Here is a 17,403-nt window from a genome sequence, read left to right as displayed (position 1 = left end):
ACAGATCCTATGACTTTAGGTCCCGTTCTTCCCTGGTGATGTGTAGTCCCAGGCAGTGTGTAAAATTCTTTGGGGCAGGGCCACCAGACAGAGCAGAAGACACTCAGTTCAACTTCCAATCCCAGACAAGCAGTGGCTACTTTGCACCTTCCAGAATAACCCTTCTGTAGTGCATGGGACACACTTATTAAGAGCACTGACCCAGAATGCAAGAGGCCCTGGGTTCAGATTCCTAGTACCACAGAATCAGAATCAGCTCTTGTGGCTGGCCATGTGGCTCAGGTGGCCCAGTGCTTGCCCAACTTTGTACACGTGTATGAAGCCTTTCATAAATTGGGATGTGCTGGTGCACAGCTGTGATTTCAACAGCCCTGAAGGTAGAGGCAGGAGGGTCAGAAAATTCATGGCTATCCTCCCATGCACTGTGAGTTTGAGACCAGCTTAGACTACATGAGAGCCAGTTTCAAAGTGTAAAGAAACTTCAAAAGCATCTGCTGGGTTGAGAGTGTTGTTGGCACATGCTTGTAATCCCAGCATCCTGGAGGTAAGGGTAGAGACCATCCCTGAGTTCCAGGTATTGAGAGCTATGCAGCAAAGCCATCTTAAACAAAACAAAACAACAACAACAAAAAATTCGAATGCACAAGGCCATGGGTTTGATTATCCTACCACACAAAACAAAACAAGAAAACAACAAAACCTGACTCTCTCTGACATCCAACTGGGCATCTTTTTTTTTTTTTTTTTTTTTTTTGATTTTTTGAGACAGGGTTTCTCTGTGTAGCCTTGGCTGTCCTGGACTCGCTCTGTAGACCAGGCTGGCCTCGAACTCACAACGATCCGCCTGCCTCTGCCTCCCGAGTGCTGGGATTAAAGGCGTGCACCACCATGCTCGGCTCCAACTGGGCATCTTTTATGTTTAGCTTTTCTCCCCAAGTACAAAGACCCAGGTCCCAGGAAGACACTAGCAGGAAGCTGCCCTTGACCTCAGGGTGGATACCAGTTTTTCCAACAAAACCACAGGCAAGCCAAGTCCAGAAACACTTTTTCCTTTTATTTCAGAAGAAAGGAAATAAAGGCAGCCACTTGGCCCGCCCCACCCACTTGGCTCCTGCCACACCCACAATGTGGACTGCAGGAAGGGAGACAGGGCCGGTGTCCCAGAAAGCAGGCCCTTCCCCCAACCTTCCCTTCCCTCCAAGTGGCAAGGTTAGAAAAACATTAACTCCGTGGTGGTTCCTTCCCTGGCTCTGGCTGGACCCTGGAGCCCAGGAGGAAGTGGGGGCTGGAGAGGGAAAAACCTCTCCCAGGCAGAGAAGCTGCCCTGGCTGGCTACGGGGGAGTGGAGGTAGGCCTTGGGGCAGAGGGGAGAAAAGAGCCCTGGAAACCTTTTCCCTTTAACCTGACATATTTATATATTTACAGCAATAAAGGACAAGGGGAACGTGGAGGCACGGGGAACGGCTGGGGTCAACGTTGGTTCTTTGGAGGGGAGTGAAAGCCACTTAGCACCCCCCCATCCATCCATCCGGGTCACATTTTTCTGTCTTCTAGCTCCTAAAGCCTTCATTGGGGGAAGGTGGAGGGTGGAGGAGGGAGGGAATGTTTGAATGAAGGGCTGGAGCCACAGCTCCTTCTAAAGAAGGTGAGGCGGCTAAGGAAAAGCAGCCGGGCCCACTAAGAGATGGGGCACGGGGGAGAGGCGGGAGAAACAGCCCGCAAGTGCTGTCTCTGATCTTGGCTTCCCCGTTTCCACAGGGCAACCCCCGGGTGGGGCTATGCCAGGCCCATCTCCTCCAGGACACTTCGCGGCGACTCATCCTCCTGAGACAGACAAGGGTGACGCAGAGACACAGGGAAGGGCAGACAGGGTGGGCGAGATGAAGGAGGCACAGACACACACCGGGTCGGGGAAGAGAAGCTACTGTGAGCCCGAGGCCGAGTGCCGTAAGCTCCAGGCCCCATGACACCACTCCCAGCACGCACAGTGATGGTGGGGGGGGGCGGGGAGGTCAAGTTCATCATGGCCCAGACTCTAAAGCTCGGAACTTGGGGAGCGGGTGTGCAGCCTCAGAACCCATGGGCAAGAAGCATGAAGCTGACGCAGGAGGAACCCTGATTGCCCGGGGGTAGTAGACAGTGTGGACACTTGGCCTGTGTCTTTCAGGGTGAGGAAAGCAGTAAGACATTGGTACCAGGATCCTCACAGAAGGGGAGGTAGACTTCAGAGTGATGAGTCACTTGAGTTTAGTAACCACGGGGGACACACATGCGTCTGCATGTGTGTGTATGTGTGTGACAGGGGGTGAAGGGAAACTGGGCCAGTGGGGTGACCTAGAGTTTCATTCTGCTGTTTGTCCCCTTATACAGGTGACCTCTCTCATCACCCCCAACTCTCACCCTCCTCAGAGCCAGCTCAAGCTGGCTTGCTTGTCACTGCAGAGTCCTGGTGACTCATCTCCCTGCACCAAGGCTCAGCAGTAGCACAGCAGAGAGGGGACAAGCGGGAATGAGGAGAGGGTAGGGGTGCCAAATAACAGGGGCGAGCTAGCCGATGCCCTCCAGGCCTGCCCCAGGTCCCCACAGATGTTAGCTCCTGAGCAACAGCGGGAAGGGTGTATGTGTGTATACATGTTATATGTGAGGATTAGGGGGGGCTGGGGAGACTGCTCAGTCCTGTAAGCACGTGGGCCTGAGTTCAGACCCCCGAGCAACCTCATAAAAGCCTGGCATGGAGGTGTGGGTCTTTAATCCAAGCACTTGTGGGGAGGGAGTTGAGACAGGCAGATCCCTGGAGCTCAATGGCCCACCAGCCTGGCTGAACGGATGAGCTCTAAGTTCAATGTGAGACTGAAAAAATAAGGGAGCGAATGACTGAAGGACCAAATTTCAACCTTTGGCCTCCACATACACATGCATCCCCCACCCCCACCCCCATGTTACAAACAGACATGCAAAGTAGGGATCAAGGCCCTAGCCTCCATGAGAGAGAGAGAGAGAGAGAGAGAGAGAGAGAGAGAGAGAGAGAGAGAGAGATGAATATAGACACAATAGATATAAAGCAAGGAAGAAAAGGCTAATCTACCGTAAACCAGCCTCTGATTCTCTAAACAACCCTTATCATCAAGAGAATCATTAAATCAAAGGCAGCTGGGCCAGAATAAGGGCATCCTGAGCCTTGGGGAGGGGACAGAGCTTGGAACGAAAGAAGGGACAACTGGTACAGTGAGTGATGAGCCCGCACACCTCCTCCTCCTGGGGTTCAGAACTCAGGACAAGTTAGACAGTGGGGTGTGACGGGGGCCAGACCCACACATTGACAGGCAGGGTGTCCGAGGGATGGGGAACGCCCTCAGCCGCAGTAATGCTCCTCCTCCTCCTCACTGTCCCTGGCTCGTACCTCCTGCAGCAGGTCAGCCTGCTCAATGGCCTTAAGCACACTCTTCTTGGAGGTGTCCTGGACGTCCCCGCCCATCAGAAACTCATCCAGGATAAAGTAGGCTTTCTCAAAGTTGAAGATGATGTCCAACTCGCACACCTAGGAGGAGGTAGAGCTGAACGTCAAGGAGTGCCCCAGCCTCCTTCCTTCTGCTTCATGTCCCCAGGCAGCCTCGTGTAGTCCAGGCTATCCTAAAGTCACTAGATAGCTGAAGCTGTCCTTGAACTGACCTTCCTGCCCGCACCGCCCAAATTCTGGGGTTATAAGCATGTGCCTCCACACCGTTTTTATGTGGTACAGGGCTCTGGACATGCAAGGCAAATGCTCTACCAACTGAATGGCACACTTAGCCCCACAGTGAGTTCCTTCAGTGACTCGTAGATCCTCCCAGCCCTTAACCCTCAGCACTTTGGCCTTTCCCACCCCCCAGGCTGGCCTTCAGGTCCCAATCTTCCTGCCTGGGCCTGGGTGCTGGGATTATAGGCATAAGCCACCATGCTTGTTCCCCCTTGTATTGTTCCATCTTCTGGTTCAGGAAACAGAAGTCTGGGCTAGCCTCTACCCTAGGCACCCTTGGGCAAAGGAGAGGTTCTTGGTCTTTACTTTAGAAGACCCAAGGTGACCTTTGCTAATATGCAATTTGTTGTGTGCATCGTGGAATGTCTCCGAGCCTCAGTTTCCCTATCCAAAAAATGAGGATGGCAATGTTGACCATTTGGGGAGATGAAGAGCAAACCACAGAACCCCAAATGGCACGTGGGGGTGGTGCAGGTCTCTTATCTCAGCTCTTCAGGAAGCTGAGGCAGAAGCTAGCCTCCTGGGCTATGGAGTGGGTTGAAGGTCAAAATAAAAAGTGAGGCCAGGAGTGGTTGGCGCACACCTTTAGTCCCAGTACTTGGGAGGCAGAGGCAGGGGGATCGCTGTGAGTTTGAGGCCAGCCTGGTCTACAAAGCAAGTCCAGGACAGCTAAGGCTACACAGAGAGACCCTGTCTTGGAAAAAAAAAGTGAAAAATGGAGCTGGGGATATAGCTCAGTGGTCGAGCACAAAGTAACTTGCTATATGATGCCTTCATGCAGTCTCTAGTATCATAAAATCAATCAATTAATCAATCAATCACTCAGTCAATCAACCAACTCAGGCTGGGACTGTACCTCGGTTGGTTGAATGCTTGCTTGGGTGGGGTGAATAAGAATGCCCCTCAGGCCAGGCGTGGTGGTGCATGCCTGTGATCTCAGCATTGAGCTCAAGGCCAGCCTGGTCTACAAAGGGAGTCCAGGACAGCCAGAGCTATTACACAGAGAAACCCTGTCTCGAAAAACAAACAACAACAAATGGACACCATAGGCTCATATATTTGAATGCTTAGTCACCAGGGAGTGGACTGTTTGAAAGGATTAGAAGGATTAAGAGGCGTGGCCTTTTAGAAGGAGGTGTGTCACTGGGAGGTGAGCCTTAAGGTTTCAAAAGCCCGTGATGCTGGAACCCACAGTCTCTCCTCTTTCTACCTAGGGATCATGGCACAGCTAGCTCTCAGCTACTTCTCCATGTTGCCTTGTTCCCCAGCTGGACTGGACTGCTGAAACTGTAAGCCAGCCCCAGTTAAATGCTTTCTCTTATGAGAGTTGCCTTGGTCACGATGTCTCTTCACAGCAATGGATCACTGACTTTGGGAGGTGAGAGCAGAAGTCCAGAGTCACCCTCAGCTGGACAGTGAGCCGCAGACCAGCTTAGGTGACACACATGCTGCTCTGTCATAAAGATGAAAAAGAAGCTGGGTGGCGGTGGCGCGCGCCTTTCATCCCAGCACTCAGGAGGCCGAGGCAGGCGGATGGATGCATGTGAGTTCGAGGTCAGAGTGATTCCAGGACAGCCAGAGCTACACAGAGAAACCCTGTCTCGAAAAGCAAACAAACAAACAAACAAAAGCAAAACGAAAAAAGAATAACAAGGATGTAGCCTACGGCAGAGCACAGAGTGGCATTACCCTTGGTAATGCCAAAGAAATAATCAGTTAAAAGGAAAACCAGACTGGGCCGTGCACATCGTTGATGGCGTTACCCACTACAGAGGCATTTCTATCCTGCAGCTAAGGTCTGAAGCATCTGGCAAAATGCAGGCCACACGCCAGGTATGTTCATCCTGCATCTTGGGGAGGTTGAGGTATCGTTTTTTTTTTTTAATCTTTTAGATTTTCTTTGTTTGTTTGTTTTTATGTGTATGAGTGTTTTTGCCGGCATGGATGTACGTGTATCTTGTGTTTGTCTCATGCCTGGGGAGCTGGGTGCCCAGGACCCATGTGAAAAAGGCTAAAGGTGATGAAGCTTCTTATAACCCAAGTCCTGGGGAGGTGGAGACCAGCAGATGCCTGAGCTGAACCAAGGAGCCTCCAGTGAGAGACCCTGCCTCAGCTAACCCTGCCTCAGCTAACCCTGCCTCAGCTAACCCTGCCTCAGCTAACCCTGCCTCGGCTAACATACGCCTCACAAGTCCAATAAGCAAGCACCAAGGTGCGGGCTGGAGGAACGACTTGGTAGTTAAGAGGATGTACGTCTTGAGGACCGGAGTCCAGTTCCCTACACCAATGTGAGGAAGCCCACAAGCACCTGTGGCTCCAGCCCCATGCCCTCTTATCTTTTTTGTTTGTTTGTTTGTTTTTTGGTTTTTCAAAACAGGGTTTCTCTGTGTAGCCGTGACTGTCCTGGACTTGCTTTGTAGACCAGGCTGGGCCTGCTTCTCTTTTGACCCCCACAGGCACCTGTAGGTATCTAGAAAGACACATATATATAATAAAACAAATCTCTGACACAGGCCTTTAATCCCAGCACTCAGGAGGCAGAGGCAGGTAGATAGATCTCTGGAGGCTGGAGCCAGCCTGGGCTACAATAGCAAGTTCTAGGCCAGCCAGAGCTACACAGTGAGACCTGCAATAGCCGTTTATTTATTTTTCTTTTTTTGTGCATTGGTGTTTTGCCTGCATGTCTGTCTGTGTGAGGGTGTCAGATCTCCTGGAAATGGAGTTACATGCAGTTGTGAGCTGCCAGGTGGGTGCTGGGACCTGAACCTGGGTCCTCTGGAAGAGCAGTCAGGGCTCTTAACCACTAAGCCACCTCTCTGGCCCACAGTGAGATCCTCAAAAAGAAAGAAAGAAAAAGAAAAGAGACCGCACCAAAGTGGAGTGGAGGGCACCTGAACACATGAGTGTGACCTCTGGCCTCTCCATGCACACATGCATACACTGACACAACACATACACGGACATACAGATCTTCCAGAATAGTCCGAGACAACGCTAAGGTTGGGCAGGAACCAGTGACAAAATGAGAAGTTGGTCTCTGCCCACACTCAATGCCACTCTCCTTCTACTGCCACCCGCTCCACCTCATGTGGCTGAGCAGGAGCTTGACTGCCCGGGGCATGCCCCCAAGCTGATTAAGGGCCACAGCTAATAGGCTTAGAGCTTAAAAGGGGGGGCGGGGATTAATCACAGTTCTGGTGGCCCGACACTACCTCCCCACTGCGACTTCCAGGGCAAGGGCTGGGTGAGTCTGTCGGAAGGCTTGGCAGGGCAACAGGGGCTCGCGCGGGGAGACTTACGCTGCCGAAGTACTTGTCCAAAAGCTCCACGTATCGGTGGATCAGCTCCAGTGTGATCAGCTCGTTGTCCTGGCCTTCGATGGCGCAACAGAAATAGAGACTTGCGTATCTGAGGGGAGAGCCCGTGAGGAGGCACAGTTAGGAGCTGGCTTCTGGGGGTGGGTGGGTGGGGCGACCCTGGAGTGCCAGGCTCAGCCTGCCCACCTGCAGGAGGTGGGGGGGGGGGGTCGGGGACAGAGGGTACAAAGGCTGACACTTTCTGTGAGCACGCTTCGGGAAACACACAGGATGCGTTTCCACTCCTTCTTGCCCTCTGACCCGCTTGGTTCGACTCAGCATAAATCTGAGCCAGCTTACATGCTCAGAGCACAAGAAACTGGTCGGGATGTGGGAATGTGGGCATGTGTATTGGGGAAAGTGGGGGCGGGGTTCAGTATGGTGAATGAGACCAGAGTGGACCCAGAGTTTTGGGCAGGTAAGTCTTCCTGCACATGCAAGATGCCAAGCCAGAAAACGAGGTGGCAAACAATAATTTCTTTTTCTTTTCTTTCTTTCTTTTTGAAACATGGTCTCACTATGCAACCCTAGTTGGCCTGGAATTTATTACATGGTAGATAGCTAGACTGGAAAGCACAGAGATCTACCTGCTTCTGCCTCCTGGTTTTGTTTGGTTTGTTTGTCTTGTTTTGCTCTCCCTAAGAGACAGGGTTTCTGGGTGTAGCCTTGGCTGTTCTGGACTCAGTTTGTAGACCCACCTGCCTCTGCCTTCCAAGTGCTGGGATTAAAGGCATACGTCACCACTCTCACTCTGCCTCTCTTTCTTTCTTTTTTTAATTCTTAATTTTTTTTTTGAGTGACTAAACCCAGGCTGGCTTCAAATTCAGTAGGAAGCTAAGGAGGACCTCCAGGAGGAAATGCTGCCTCCATTTCCCAGGTGCTGGGATTACAGGCACGTGCCATCACACCTGGTTTATGTCAAGCTGGGGATCGAACCCACGGCCTTGAGCATGCGAGGCAAGCACTCTAGGAGTGGAGGTACATCCCCAGCGGGAAGGACCACTTCAAGGTGAACTAGGACAGTAAAAGAGGAGGGCATTTATGACCATCCTATAGATGCCTCAGCTCCTCACTCTTCTTGATTTCAGACAGAGTTGCTTTTCAGCCATTTTGGGCCTCTGTGAACTGTGAACTCCATGCGCATCTTTTTAAAAGAGGACCTGAGTATCACCTCTTATAGACAACTTTGAGATCCCTCCACTCCAGGAAGCTGCACATCTTGGGCTTTCGAGCCAGAACGACTTGCATGAGCTCTCGGACCATCTTCTTCCTCTCCTTGTCTGAAGTGGCCAGGTACCACTTTTGCAGCCGAAGTTTTCCCTGCCGGCTGAACAGTAGCATGAATCGCATCTGGAAGGGAGGAAGGGCCAGAGCTGAGGGGCAGAGAATGGTCGGGAGCCTCTTTTCTTGAGCAAACATACAGAGCCAATTCATCACTAGTCATCGCTGTCTTCAAAAATCCTGTCCTAGCTGTCAACGCTGGGTGTCCCCACAGGAAGGAGGGCCTGCCTCTGCCTCCCTACTGCCGGGATGAAAAAAGTGAGCCACGGCTAGGAGTGTTTTGCTTTAGGGAAAGCCAAAGATTATATGCTTGTGATTTTGTTCAAATCCTGGCTCTACTGGCTGAGTATGGCCTCAGGCAAATTAATTTATACCAGGCCAGCAAGATAGCTACATTAGTTAAGGTGATTGGTTGCAAGCCCAAAGACCTGAGTTCAATACCCACGTTCCACATTATAGGAGAGAACTGACTCCCCAGGACTTGTCCTCTGTGCTGTGGCAAGCACCCCTCCCCCCACATATGCTAAAACAAAGGCACAAACTTCTTCTTCTTCTTCTTTTTTCCGTTTTTCCAGACAGGGTCTCTCTTTGTTATCCTTGGCTGTCCTGGACTCCCTTTGTAGACCAGGCTGGCCTCGAACTCACAGTGATCCGCCTGCCTCTGCCTCCTGAGTGCTGGGTTTAAAGGCATTCGCCACCGCTTGGCTCAAACATAGAAACATTTTACTACACTTATTTGTGTGTGTGTGTGTGTGTGTGTGTGTGTGTGTGTAGGTCAGAGGACAACTTTAGGAAACTGGCTCTCTGCTTCTACCATGTGAGCTCCAGGGATGAAATTCAAATACTCAAGTCTTGGCAGCAGGTGCTATTACCTACTGAGCTATCTTACCGGCTTTGTAACATATTAATTTGTTTTTGAACCTCAGTTTCTTTTCTTTCTTTCTTTCTTTTTTTTCTTTTTCATTTTGCGAGACAGGATTTCTCTGTGTAGCCTTGGCTGTCCTGGACTCGCAGGGAGACCAGACGGGCCTCGAACTCACATCGATCCACCAGCCTCTGCCTCCCAAGTGCTGGGATTAAAGGTGTGTGCCATCAGGCCCAGCTTTTTTCCTATTTCTTAAAGACTTTACTTTATGTGTATATTTACACGCATAGATGTATGTACACCATATGCACACTGGCTGAATCCCCCAGAACGGGAGTTAGAGATGGTTGTGAGCCTCCATGTGGGTGATGGGAAGCAAACCCAGGTCTTCCGTGAGGGTGACACATGCTCTTAACCACTGAGCCATCTCTCCAGCCCGTTTTTTTTTAAAATATTATTTGTAATTATGCTGTCTGTCTATATAGTAGCTATGTGCACACGGGTGGGCTCCATGGAGGCCCTGCTGCATCTGCGGTTAAAGTTGTGAGGTGCCTGACATGGGTGCTGGGAACTGGACTTGGGTCTTCTGGAAGAGCAGCAAGTGTTCTTAATGGCTAAGCCATCTCTCCACTCCTCTTTTCTTAAGGAATTCTTACATGAGTTCATTTATGAGAGTGCCTGGCACACAGTAGGCCCTATAACATGCTAGGTGTTGCTATTATCCCCTCACCTCCTCTTTCTTGCTTGCTTTCTTTCTTTCTCTTTATGGTTTTTCGAGACAGGGTTTCTCTTGTAGTCCTGGCTGTCCTGGACTTGCTTTGCAGACCAGGCTGGCCTCGAACTCACAGAGATCCTCTTGCCTCTGCCTCCTGAGTGCTGGGATTAAAGGTGTGTGTGCCACCATTCCTGGCTCTGACCTCCTGTTTTATTTCTTGTTTTCCACGGGAAAGTGCCCAGCCTCGTGATAAGCTGAGGTCAGCAGGCGGCAGTTCTCTTTATGGTCCTTCAAGACCCCATGTCTCACAGATGTTGGGTCTCTTACCTCATCCTGCCATAAGCCTTCAGATGCCCCTGACTCAATATGGCCTCTTAATGCCAGTCCCAGGCTTGCTGAGATTCTTCTCTGTACACTGTACATACATCGACCTGCACTTGGTACTGGAAAGTCAGAGGATAACTTTGTAGAGCTCGTTTTCTCCTTCCACCGCGTGGGTTCCTGGGATTGAACTCAGGCTGTCAGCTACCTGTACAAGCTGAGCCACCTCTCGGGCCCTCTTTTCTTTCTCTTTCTGTTTTGGGACAGTGTTTCGTGGCGCTTAGGCTGACCCACATGCCCTACGTAGCCAAGGCTGCCCTTAGTTTTCTGATCCTCCTGCTTCTGCCTCCGGCAGTGCGGGGTAACAGGTGTGCACTCTGAGGCCTGACCTTTCTTCCCAGACACCAAGTGCCTGATCACGCAGTCCCCTCACATGGGGCCCAGTCAGCCAGGATGGCTCTCCTAGGCAATGTCCGTGGAATAAAGAGCAAGCTGGGTCCTCGTTGCTTCATGGACCTAGTTTTTTCCAGTTGCGGAGGTTTCCCGACTCCATAACCTGAACTCAATTCCCAGCAGACAGCTCTGTGGACATTTCCCAGGTGGGAATATGTAGGTGTGTGCCGCACTTCCAGGTTAGTAGGTTAAATTAAAAGGGACAAAAATCCTCCCCAAAAAAACTATTGAGTTTTTTGTTAGGGGGATTGGTAAGGTAAAGAACTGAGCACGGCTAAGAAAAGGGGGCGACAACTACAGCAGGAAGATGAAAGGAAGGCCTGGGTGCCGGAAAAGAAAATGGACTGAAGAGGGTGGCGAGCTGGGAGTGCCAAAGTCAGGGAGTCTTCCAGAGCCTGGCTCCCCCCGCCCCCCGACTGCAAACCCTAGAGTCCCCCTGAGCTAGAACTCCCGAGCGAGCTCTGTCAAGGAACCCAGACAGGAGGTTCACTCCAGAGACCCGGAAACTGTCCCCTCCCACGCCGAGCTCTCCACGGGCTCCAGTGTGGGCCTCATGGGGAGGGGATTCGGTGACCTGCGACCATCCCGAGTGACCCCGGCGCCTCTCTCTTCCCGTGGCTTCTCTGCGGCAGTGACCGAGGGTCTCTGGGACCGATCCCCGAGTCCCAAGCGCTTCTCAGGCTCGGGACAGTCCCGCCACCTTTCAGCTCCAGTCCCCTGTCTCCCAACCAAGGAAACTCCTCCCCGCCCCTGTCCCGAGTGCCATTTCCAGCTTCCGAGGTCAGCTCTCCCCAGCAGGATCCGGGAAGTGGATCCTTAGCGGACCATATGGAAGACAGGGCGGCTCCCACCAAAGGCAGGCCCCCTCCGGACCCCCGCAGGTACAGCCCACGCCTCTCGGGTCCCCGTCCCCTCCCTCTCCACACAGCCTACCATCCTGCAGCCTCCGGCCCGGTGCGTCCCTCTCCGGCCACCGTACAAGCCTGCTCCACTCCCGGTCGGATTCTTTTCTTTTCCCTCCCTCTCCGCTTGAAGCCCCGCCCCCCCGGCCTCGCCGGCGCCCTCGAGCGGCCGCACTGCGCAGGCGCTAACGCTGGAGCGCACCGCCCCTCCCACCTTGCGCGCGGGCGGGGCTGGAGGCGGAGAAGCGGAAACCATGGCAACCAGGTCCTTGACTTCAGCTTTGCAGAAGCTCGGTCGTCATGGTAACAAGGCTGTCTTGGTGGGTTGATTGGAGGATGGGAAGGGAGGGGGCAGAGGACAATGAGGGCCTGGAGCTTTGCAGCATTTGTGGGGGGAAAAAGGCGGGAAAAGGGTGAGAGGTGGATGCCCCGATCTTTAGAGTTTATGAAGAGGTAGGGATGGAATGGTGCAGGGAACTGAGCACTGAAGAGGGAGCAAGGTGGGAATGGTATGAAAGAAAGAAAGAAGGATGCAGAAACATCAAAGGGTGGTGATGGGGCAGCATGAGCGAAATCTAGGACGGAAGCTAGGGGAATCAAAAGTTCAAGAACAGTTCAGAGCTACATAGCAAGGTCCTGTCCGTAAAACAAGCTGGGCAAGTGTGGTGGAGCACACGCTTCCTACACTTGGACGGCAGAGAGACAAGAGCAACAGTAGTTCAAGTTCAGCATCAGGTACTGTGGCATGACTGAGACCACCCAAGGCTACAAGAAAGCCCGTCTCAAACAAAACAAAATGAAACAAAACAGTGCGCTCTGATGACTCCGACTACAAAGCTACTGCCACAAACCCACAAGGTGGAAGGGGAAAACTGATTCCTCCAAGCTATCCTCTGACCTGCATACCCCTCTCACATAGCCCCACCCAACACAGAATACATATATGAAATGTAACCTTAATTTAATCCTAGCACCCGGTTGGCAGAGGCAGGTGGATCACTGTGAGTTTGAGGCCAGCCTAGTCTACAAAGCAAGTCCAGGACAGCCAAGGCTACACAGAGAAACCCTGTCTCAAAAACTAAAAACAAAAACAAAAAAACAAAACAACAACAACAAAAAAAACCCAAACAAAACAAAAAACACCCGGCTGGGCGGTGGTTGGTGGCTCACGCCTTTAATCCCAGCACTTGGGAGGCAGAGACAGGCGGATCTTCATGAGTTCGAGGCCAGCCTGGACTACAGAACGAGTTCCAGGACAGCTAGAGCTGTTACACAGAGACACCCTATCTCAAAAAACAAACAACAACAACCAAACAAACAAACAAAAAATGCCCTAAAACAATACAATGCTTAAGTATTTATTGAGAACTTGGGTTTTTTTTGTTTTTTTTTAGATAGAGTTACTCGGTGTAACAGCCTTGGATGTCCTGGACTTGCTTTGCAGACCAGGCTGGCCTCAAACTCACAGAGATCCACCTGCCTCTGCCTCCCAGAGTGCTGGGATTAAAGGCGTGTGCCACCACAATACTATTTTAAAGCAAGCAAAATATGTAGAAACTGAGGATTTAATAATAGCTGGAAAAAAATTCCTGTAATAGGAATATAAAGAAGGGGAGGAAATTGTAAATTAAGGAGGAAGGGGAAGAAATGAAGAAGATCTTAGAGCATTAAAGGGGTAACTTAGGGTGCTTGTAACCCCCACACCGGAAGGCTACAGCTAGCTAGACTATAAACGTGACATCCTGTCAAGCAAACAAGAAGCCAAAACTAAATGGAAGGTGAGGCTTGAGAGCTGAATGTGGTGAAGCAGACCTGTAATCCCAGCCCTGGGGAGTCTGTGGCACAAGGGAACAAAAGGTCATAACCAGCTTTGGGGCTACAGAGCAGAACCATACCACACACACACACATACACACACACACACACACACACACACACACTGTGTAGGTATATAACTGGAGGTAGTGGTATACACCTGTAATACTGGAATTTGGAACTGGAAAGATAGAAGCAGACAGATCAGGATCAAGGTTCAAAGTTATCATGGCTGCATAGCAAGTTCACACAGTCTGGGCTAAGAAACTATGTAAGGGGAAAAGAGCCAAACAAGGGGGCTGGAGAGATGGCTCAGAGGTTAAGTGCACTGGCTGCTCTTCCAGAGGTCCTGAGTTCAATTCCCAGCAACCACGTGGTGGCTCACAACCATCTATAATGAGATCTGGTGCCCTCTTCTGGTGTGCAGGCGTCCATGCAGGCAGAACACTTGTATACAAAATAAATAAATAAATCTTGGCGCGTGCCTTTAATCCACTCACATTTTGTTAGACTGAAAGATTAGTACCACCGTCCCCTTTTATCCTTGGGAGATTGCATCCCAAGACCCTCAGCGGACTTCTGAAGCCTCAGGCTGGGTGAAACTGAAGTTTTCCTATAACCACGAGAGAGTTTAATTTATAAATTATGCACAGAATGACCCTTAGGAACAAAGCTACTATTAGGAGCTGGAGAGATAGCTTAGCAGTCAAGGGCAGGCACAGCACTTGGAGCAGACCCTAATTCAGTTCCCAGCATCCCCCATGGGGTGACTCACCAGGGCCTGTAATTCCAGCTCCAGGGATCCAACACCCTCTTCTGGTCTTCAGGAGCAACTGTGCATCTGCATATACACATATAAATAAAAATAATAAAAAATTAAAATCCAAATTATTTGAAATAGAACGATATTTATTTATTTATTTAGTTTTTTTGAGACAGGGTTTCTCTGTGTAGCCTTAGCTGTCCTGGACTCCCTTTGTAGACCAGGCTGGCCCTCGAACTCACAGCGATCCGCCTGCCTCTGCCTCCCAAGTGCTGGGATTAAAGGCATGGGCCACCAAGCCCGGCCCTATAACGATTTTTTAACAATGTATAGTAATGGAGTCACCACCTTCACTACTTTTTTTTTTTTGGTGGGAAGCGGGGAGTTTCAAGACAGGCTTTTTCTGTGTAGCCTTGATTGTCCTGGACTCTATTGGTAGACCAGGCTGGCCTCGAACTCACAGAAATCCACCTGCCTCTGCCTCCCGAGTGCTGGGGTCACAAGCCTGTGCCACTGTGCCCAGCCACCCTTATTACTTTTGCACTTTAGAGTTATTCAGCAAAGTATGGGGTATTTGAACACAAGACCCCTCAATCTGACCAATAGGATGCTTTCTAAGTAATTAATGTGTGAGTATTGGACAAAGGGGATTTGGGACTGCGGGGCACTCTGTAAGAGTGGCATGCAGGCCAGGAGTTGGTGGCGCGCACTCCTGTAATCCCAGCACTCGGAAGGCAGAAGCAGGCGGATCACTGTGAGTTCGAGGCCAGCCTGGTCTACAAAAGCGAGTCCAGGAGAGTCAAGGCTACACAGAGAAACCCTGTCTCGAAAAACCAAAAAAAAAAAAAAAAAAAAGAATGGCATGCAATTTACAGCTCATGAGCTGGGGCTGGCGATGTCGCTCATCTGGTAGAGTGCTTGCTTACCCTGTGTGAAACCCTGGCTTCTAAATTGGGTGTGGTAGCGAACCCCTGTGGGCCCAGCCCTTAGGAGGTAGAGGCAAGAGGATCAGGAGTTAAAAGTCATTCCCCTCTACAGAGCCAGGTCGAGGTTAGCCCAGGTACAGGAGACCCTGTCAATCAAAAAACCGAAAGACCAAAGATATGGCTCAGGAGGTGAAGGCACCTGCCTCTAAAACCTGACCTGAGTTTGACTCCTGGGACCCAGGAAGTGGAAGGAAACGAATATGTAAATACATGTCTGATTAAAAAATAAATAGAAAGCTTGTAATTTGTTTACTTCTGTATATTTTCTACTTAAAATGTTTGGGTCAAGGTTGGCTTTCAGGAACTGAAACTAGAGACCATAACCAAATTAGGATGCGAGCAGGGAACAACTGTATTTCTTTGTTTTTGTTTTGAGACGGGGTTTCTCTGTGTAGGCTTGGCTACCCTGGACTCGCTTTTGTAGACTAGGCTGGCCTCGAACTCACAGACATCCACCAACCTTTGCCTCCCAAGTGTTGGGATTAAAGGCGTGCCCCACCACACCTGGCATATTTCTTTGTTTTTTAAAACATTTGTTTTTATTTTTCAATTGTGTGTGTATGTGCGCGCATGTGTCTGTCTGTCTGTCTGTCTGTCTGTCTGTCTGTCTGTGTATGTATGTGGGTAGGCACGTGTGAGTATGGATACCCCCTGGAGGCAAGAGGAGTTTGTGGGATCCCCTGGAGCTGGAGTTAGGGGCACTTGTGAACTTCCCAGTGTGGGTGCTGGGAACTGAACTTGGGTCCTCTACGAGTCTTCTCAGTGGCAGAGCCATCTCTCCAACCCTGTATTTTTTTTTTTTTAATCATCCTCATGTATTTTATTAGACAGGATCTCATTATGTATCCCCGACTGTCCTGGGACTTGCTATGCAGACTAGGCTGACCTCGAACTCACAGCGCTCCACCTGCCTCTGCTTCGCAAGCGCTGGGCTTATTAAAGGTGTGCGCTGTGCCCAGTAACAGCTTTGTTTCTTGATCATCAGCTGCAACGAATGTTGCTATTATTCTTCTTTGTTCTTCAAGCAACTGCTAGTAAAGTCTTATGTGCTGCCACCATTTCTTGTTCTTTGGTATGAATATAATATCGTGGATTGGTGAGAAAGGGACCCAATTCCCAAGGCATGGAATCTTGTCTTTTACTTCTTAAGATGTCCAACCGTGAGTGAGCCATGCAGCTCCCATCTCTATATTAAAAACAAAAACAAAAAAACCCCTCGGGGTTGGACTGAAGAACGGCTCGGTGGTTAAGAGTGCTTACTGCTGTTTCAGAGGATCCAGGTTTGGGTTCCGGTTCCCACGTTGGGTAGCTCACAACCACCTGAAACTTCAGTTCTACAGGATCCGATGCCCTCTGGCCGGGCACTGTGTACGCACGTAGTATACAGAAAAATCATGCATGCGCGGATGCACACACACTCACACGGTAGGTAAATAAACAATAGATTAGAACATTTTTTTAAAGGATTGGCAAGGTGGTTTGGTGAATAAACACACCTGCTGCCAAGCCTGCCTGATGGCCTGAGTTTGATCCCCACCCACATAGTGGAAGAATAAATAGTAATAAACTTAGTGCTTTCTCTCTCTCTCTCTCTCCCTCTCCCTCTCCCTCTCCCCCTCCCCCTCCCCCTCCCCCTCCCCCTCCCCCTCCCCCCCCTCTCTCTCTCTCTCTCTCTCTCTCTCTCTCTCTCTCTCTCTCTCTCTGTTTTTCAAGACAGGGTTTCACTGTGCAGCCCCGGCTGTCCTGGAACTCGCTCTACCCAGGCTGGCCTCCAACTCTACCTCCCTGGTGCTGGGGTTAAAAGTGTGCAAGTGTGCACCACCATCACCCGGCCTGTGCACTCTCCCTTTCCTCCCCTCTCTGTAGTAAAGAGGTGTGGACGCACACAATTCCCACACACAGTTCTCTGACTTCCACTCATATCGTGGTGAGTGTGTGTACCCCTCCCCCACTCTCATACACTTTCTCTCTCTTGCACACACAGATGAACAATTGGGGGTGGGCATGGTAGTGGTGGTGGTGGAAGAGAGCTAGCCAACAGCCTGCTACGTTTAGAAGCTCCAGAGGTGTGACACCCTACACTCCCTGGCAAGCCGAGAATTTCTATAATTCCTCCTGCCAGTCTGCCTAACTGCCGCAAAGAGGCAATTGAAAAGAATTGTCGGGAAGATGGGTTTTGCAGACTTGGCTTGCTAGGTGTGGGAGCTGGG

At 50.7% G+C, this 17,403-nt stretch overlaps 1 protein-coding gene and 1 long non-coding RNA gene across 2 annotated transcripts; both read right to left on the bottom strand.

Annotated features, from left to right (window-relative positions):
* Positions 1 to 1,033: 1,033 nt before the first annotated feature.
* AP1S1 (adaptor related protein complex 1 subunit sigma 1) lies at positions 1,034 to 11,801 on the bottom strand. Its single transcript, XM_084763456.1, has 5 exons — positions 11,661 to 11,801; positions 8,264 to 8,442; positions 7,036 to 7,144; positions 3,401 to 3,538; positions 1,034 to 1,824 (listed from the first exon to the last, which is right to left on the bottom strand). The coding sequence occupies exons 1-5, from the start codon at positions 11,661 to 11,663 to the stop codon at positions 1,777 to 1,779; spliced, it is 477 nt and encodes a 158-aa protein (XP_084619582.1). The 5' UTR covers positions 11,664 to 11,801; the 3' UTR covers positions 1,034 to 1,776.
* LOC311587040 lies at positions 9,973 to 11,643 on the bottom strand. The gene is made up of 2 exons (XR_014775740.1): positions 11,302 to 11,643; positions 9,973 to 10,114 (listed from the first exon to the last, which is right to left on the bottom strand). It is a non-coding gene; the product is annotated as an uncharacterized lncRNA (long non-coding RNA).
* Positions 11,802 to 17,403: the final 5,602 nt, after the last annotated feature.

Source organism: Acomys minous (genome assembly GCF_964271855.1).
Source record: "Acomys minous genome assembly, chromosome: 16".
Taxonomy (NCBI): Eukaryota; Metazoa; Chordata; class Mammalia; order Rodentia; family Muridae; genus Acomys; species Acomys minous.
Note: the sequence above shows the minus strand (reverse complement) of the source record. Positions and strands in the feature narration are given on the sequence as shown.

What these genes read in the sequence shown, in the direction of transcription:
- AP1S1 (XM_084763456.1), bottom strand. An exon ending in CTCAAAGTTGTCTATAAGAG is followed by an intron (nt 7,145 to 8,263) that starts GTGATACTCAGG and finishes CTCTCCCCTCAG; the next exon opens with ATACGCAAGTCTCTATTTCT. An exon ending in TGGACAAGTACTTCGGCAGC is followed by an intron (nt 3,539 to 7,035) that starts GTAAGTCTCCCC and finishes ACCTCCTCCTAG; the next exon opens with GTGTGCGAGTTGGACATCAT.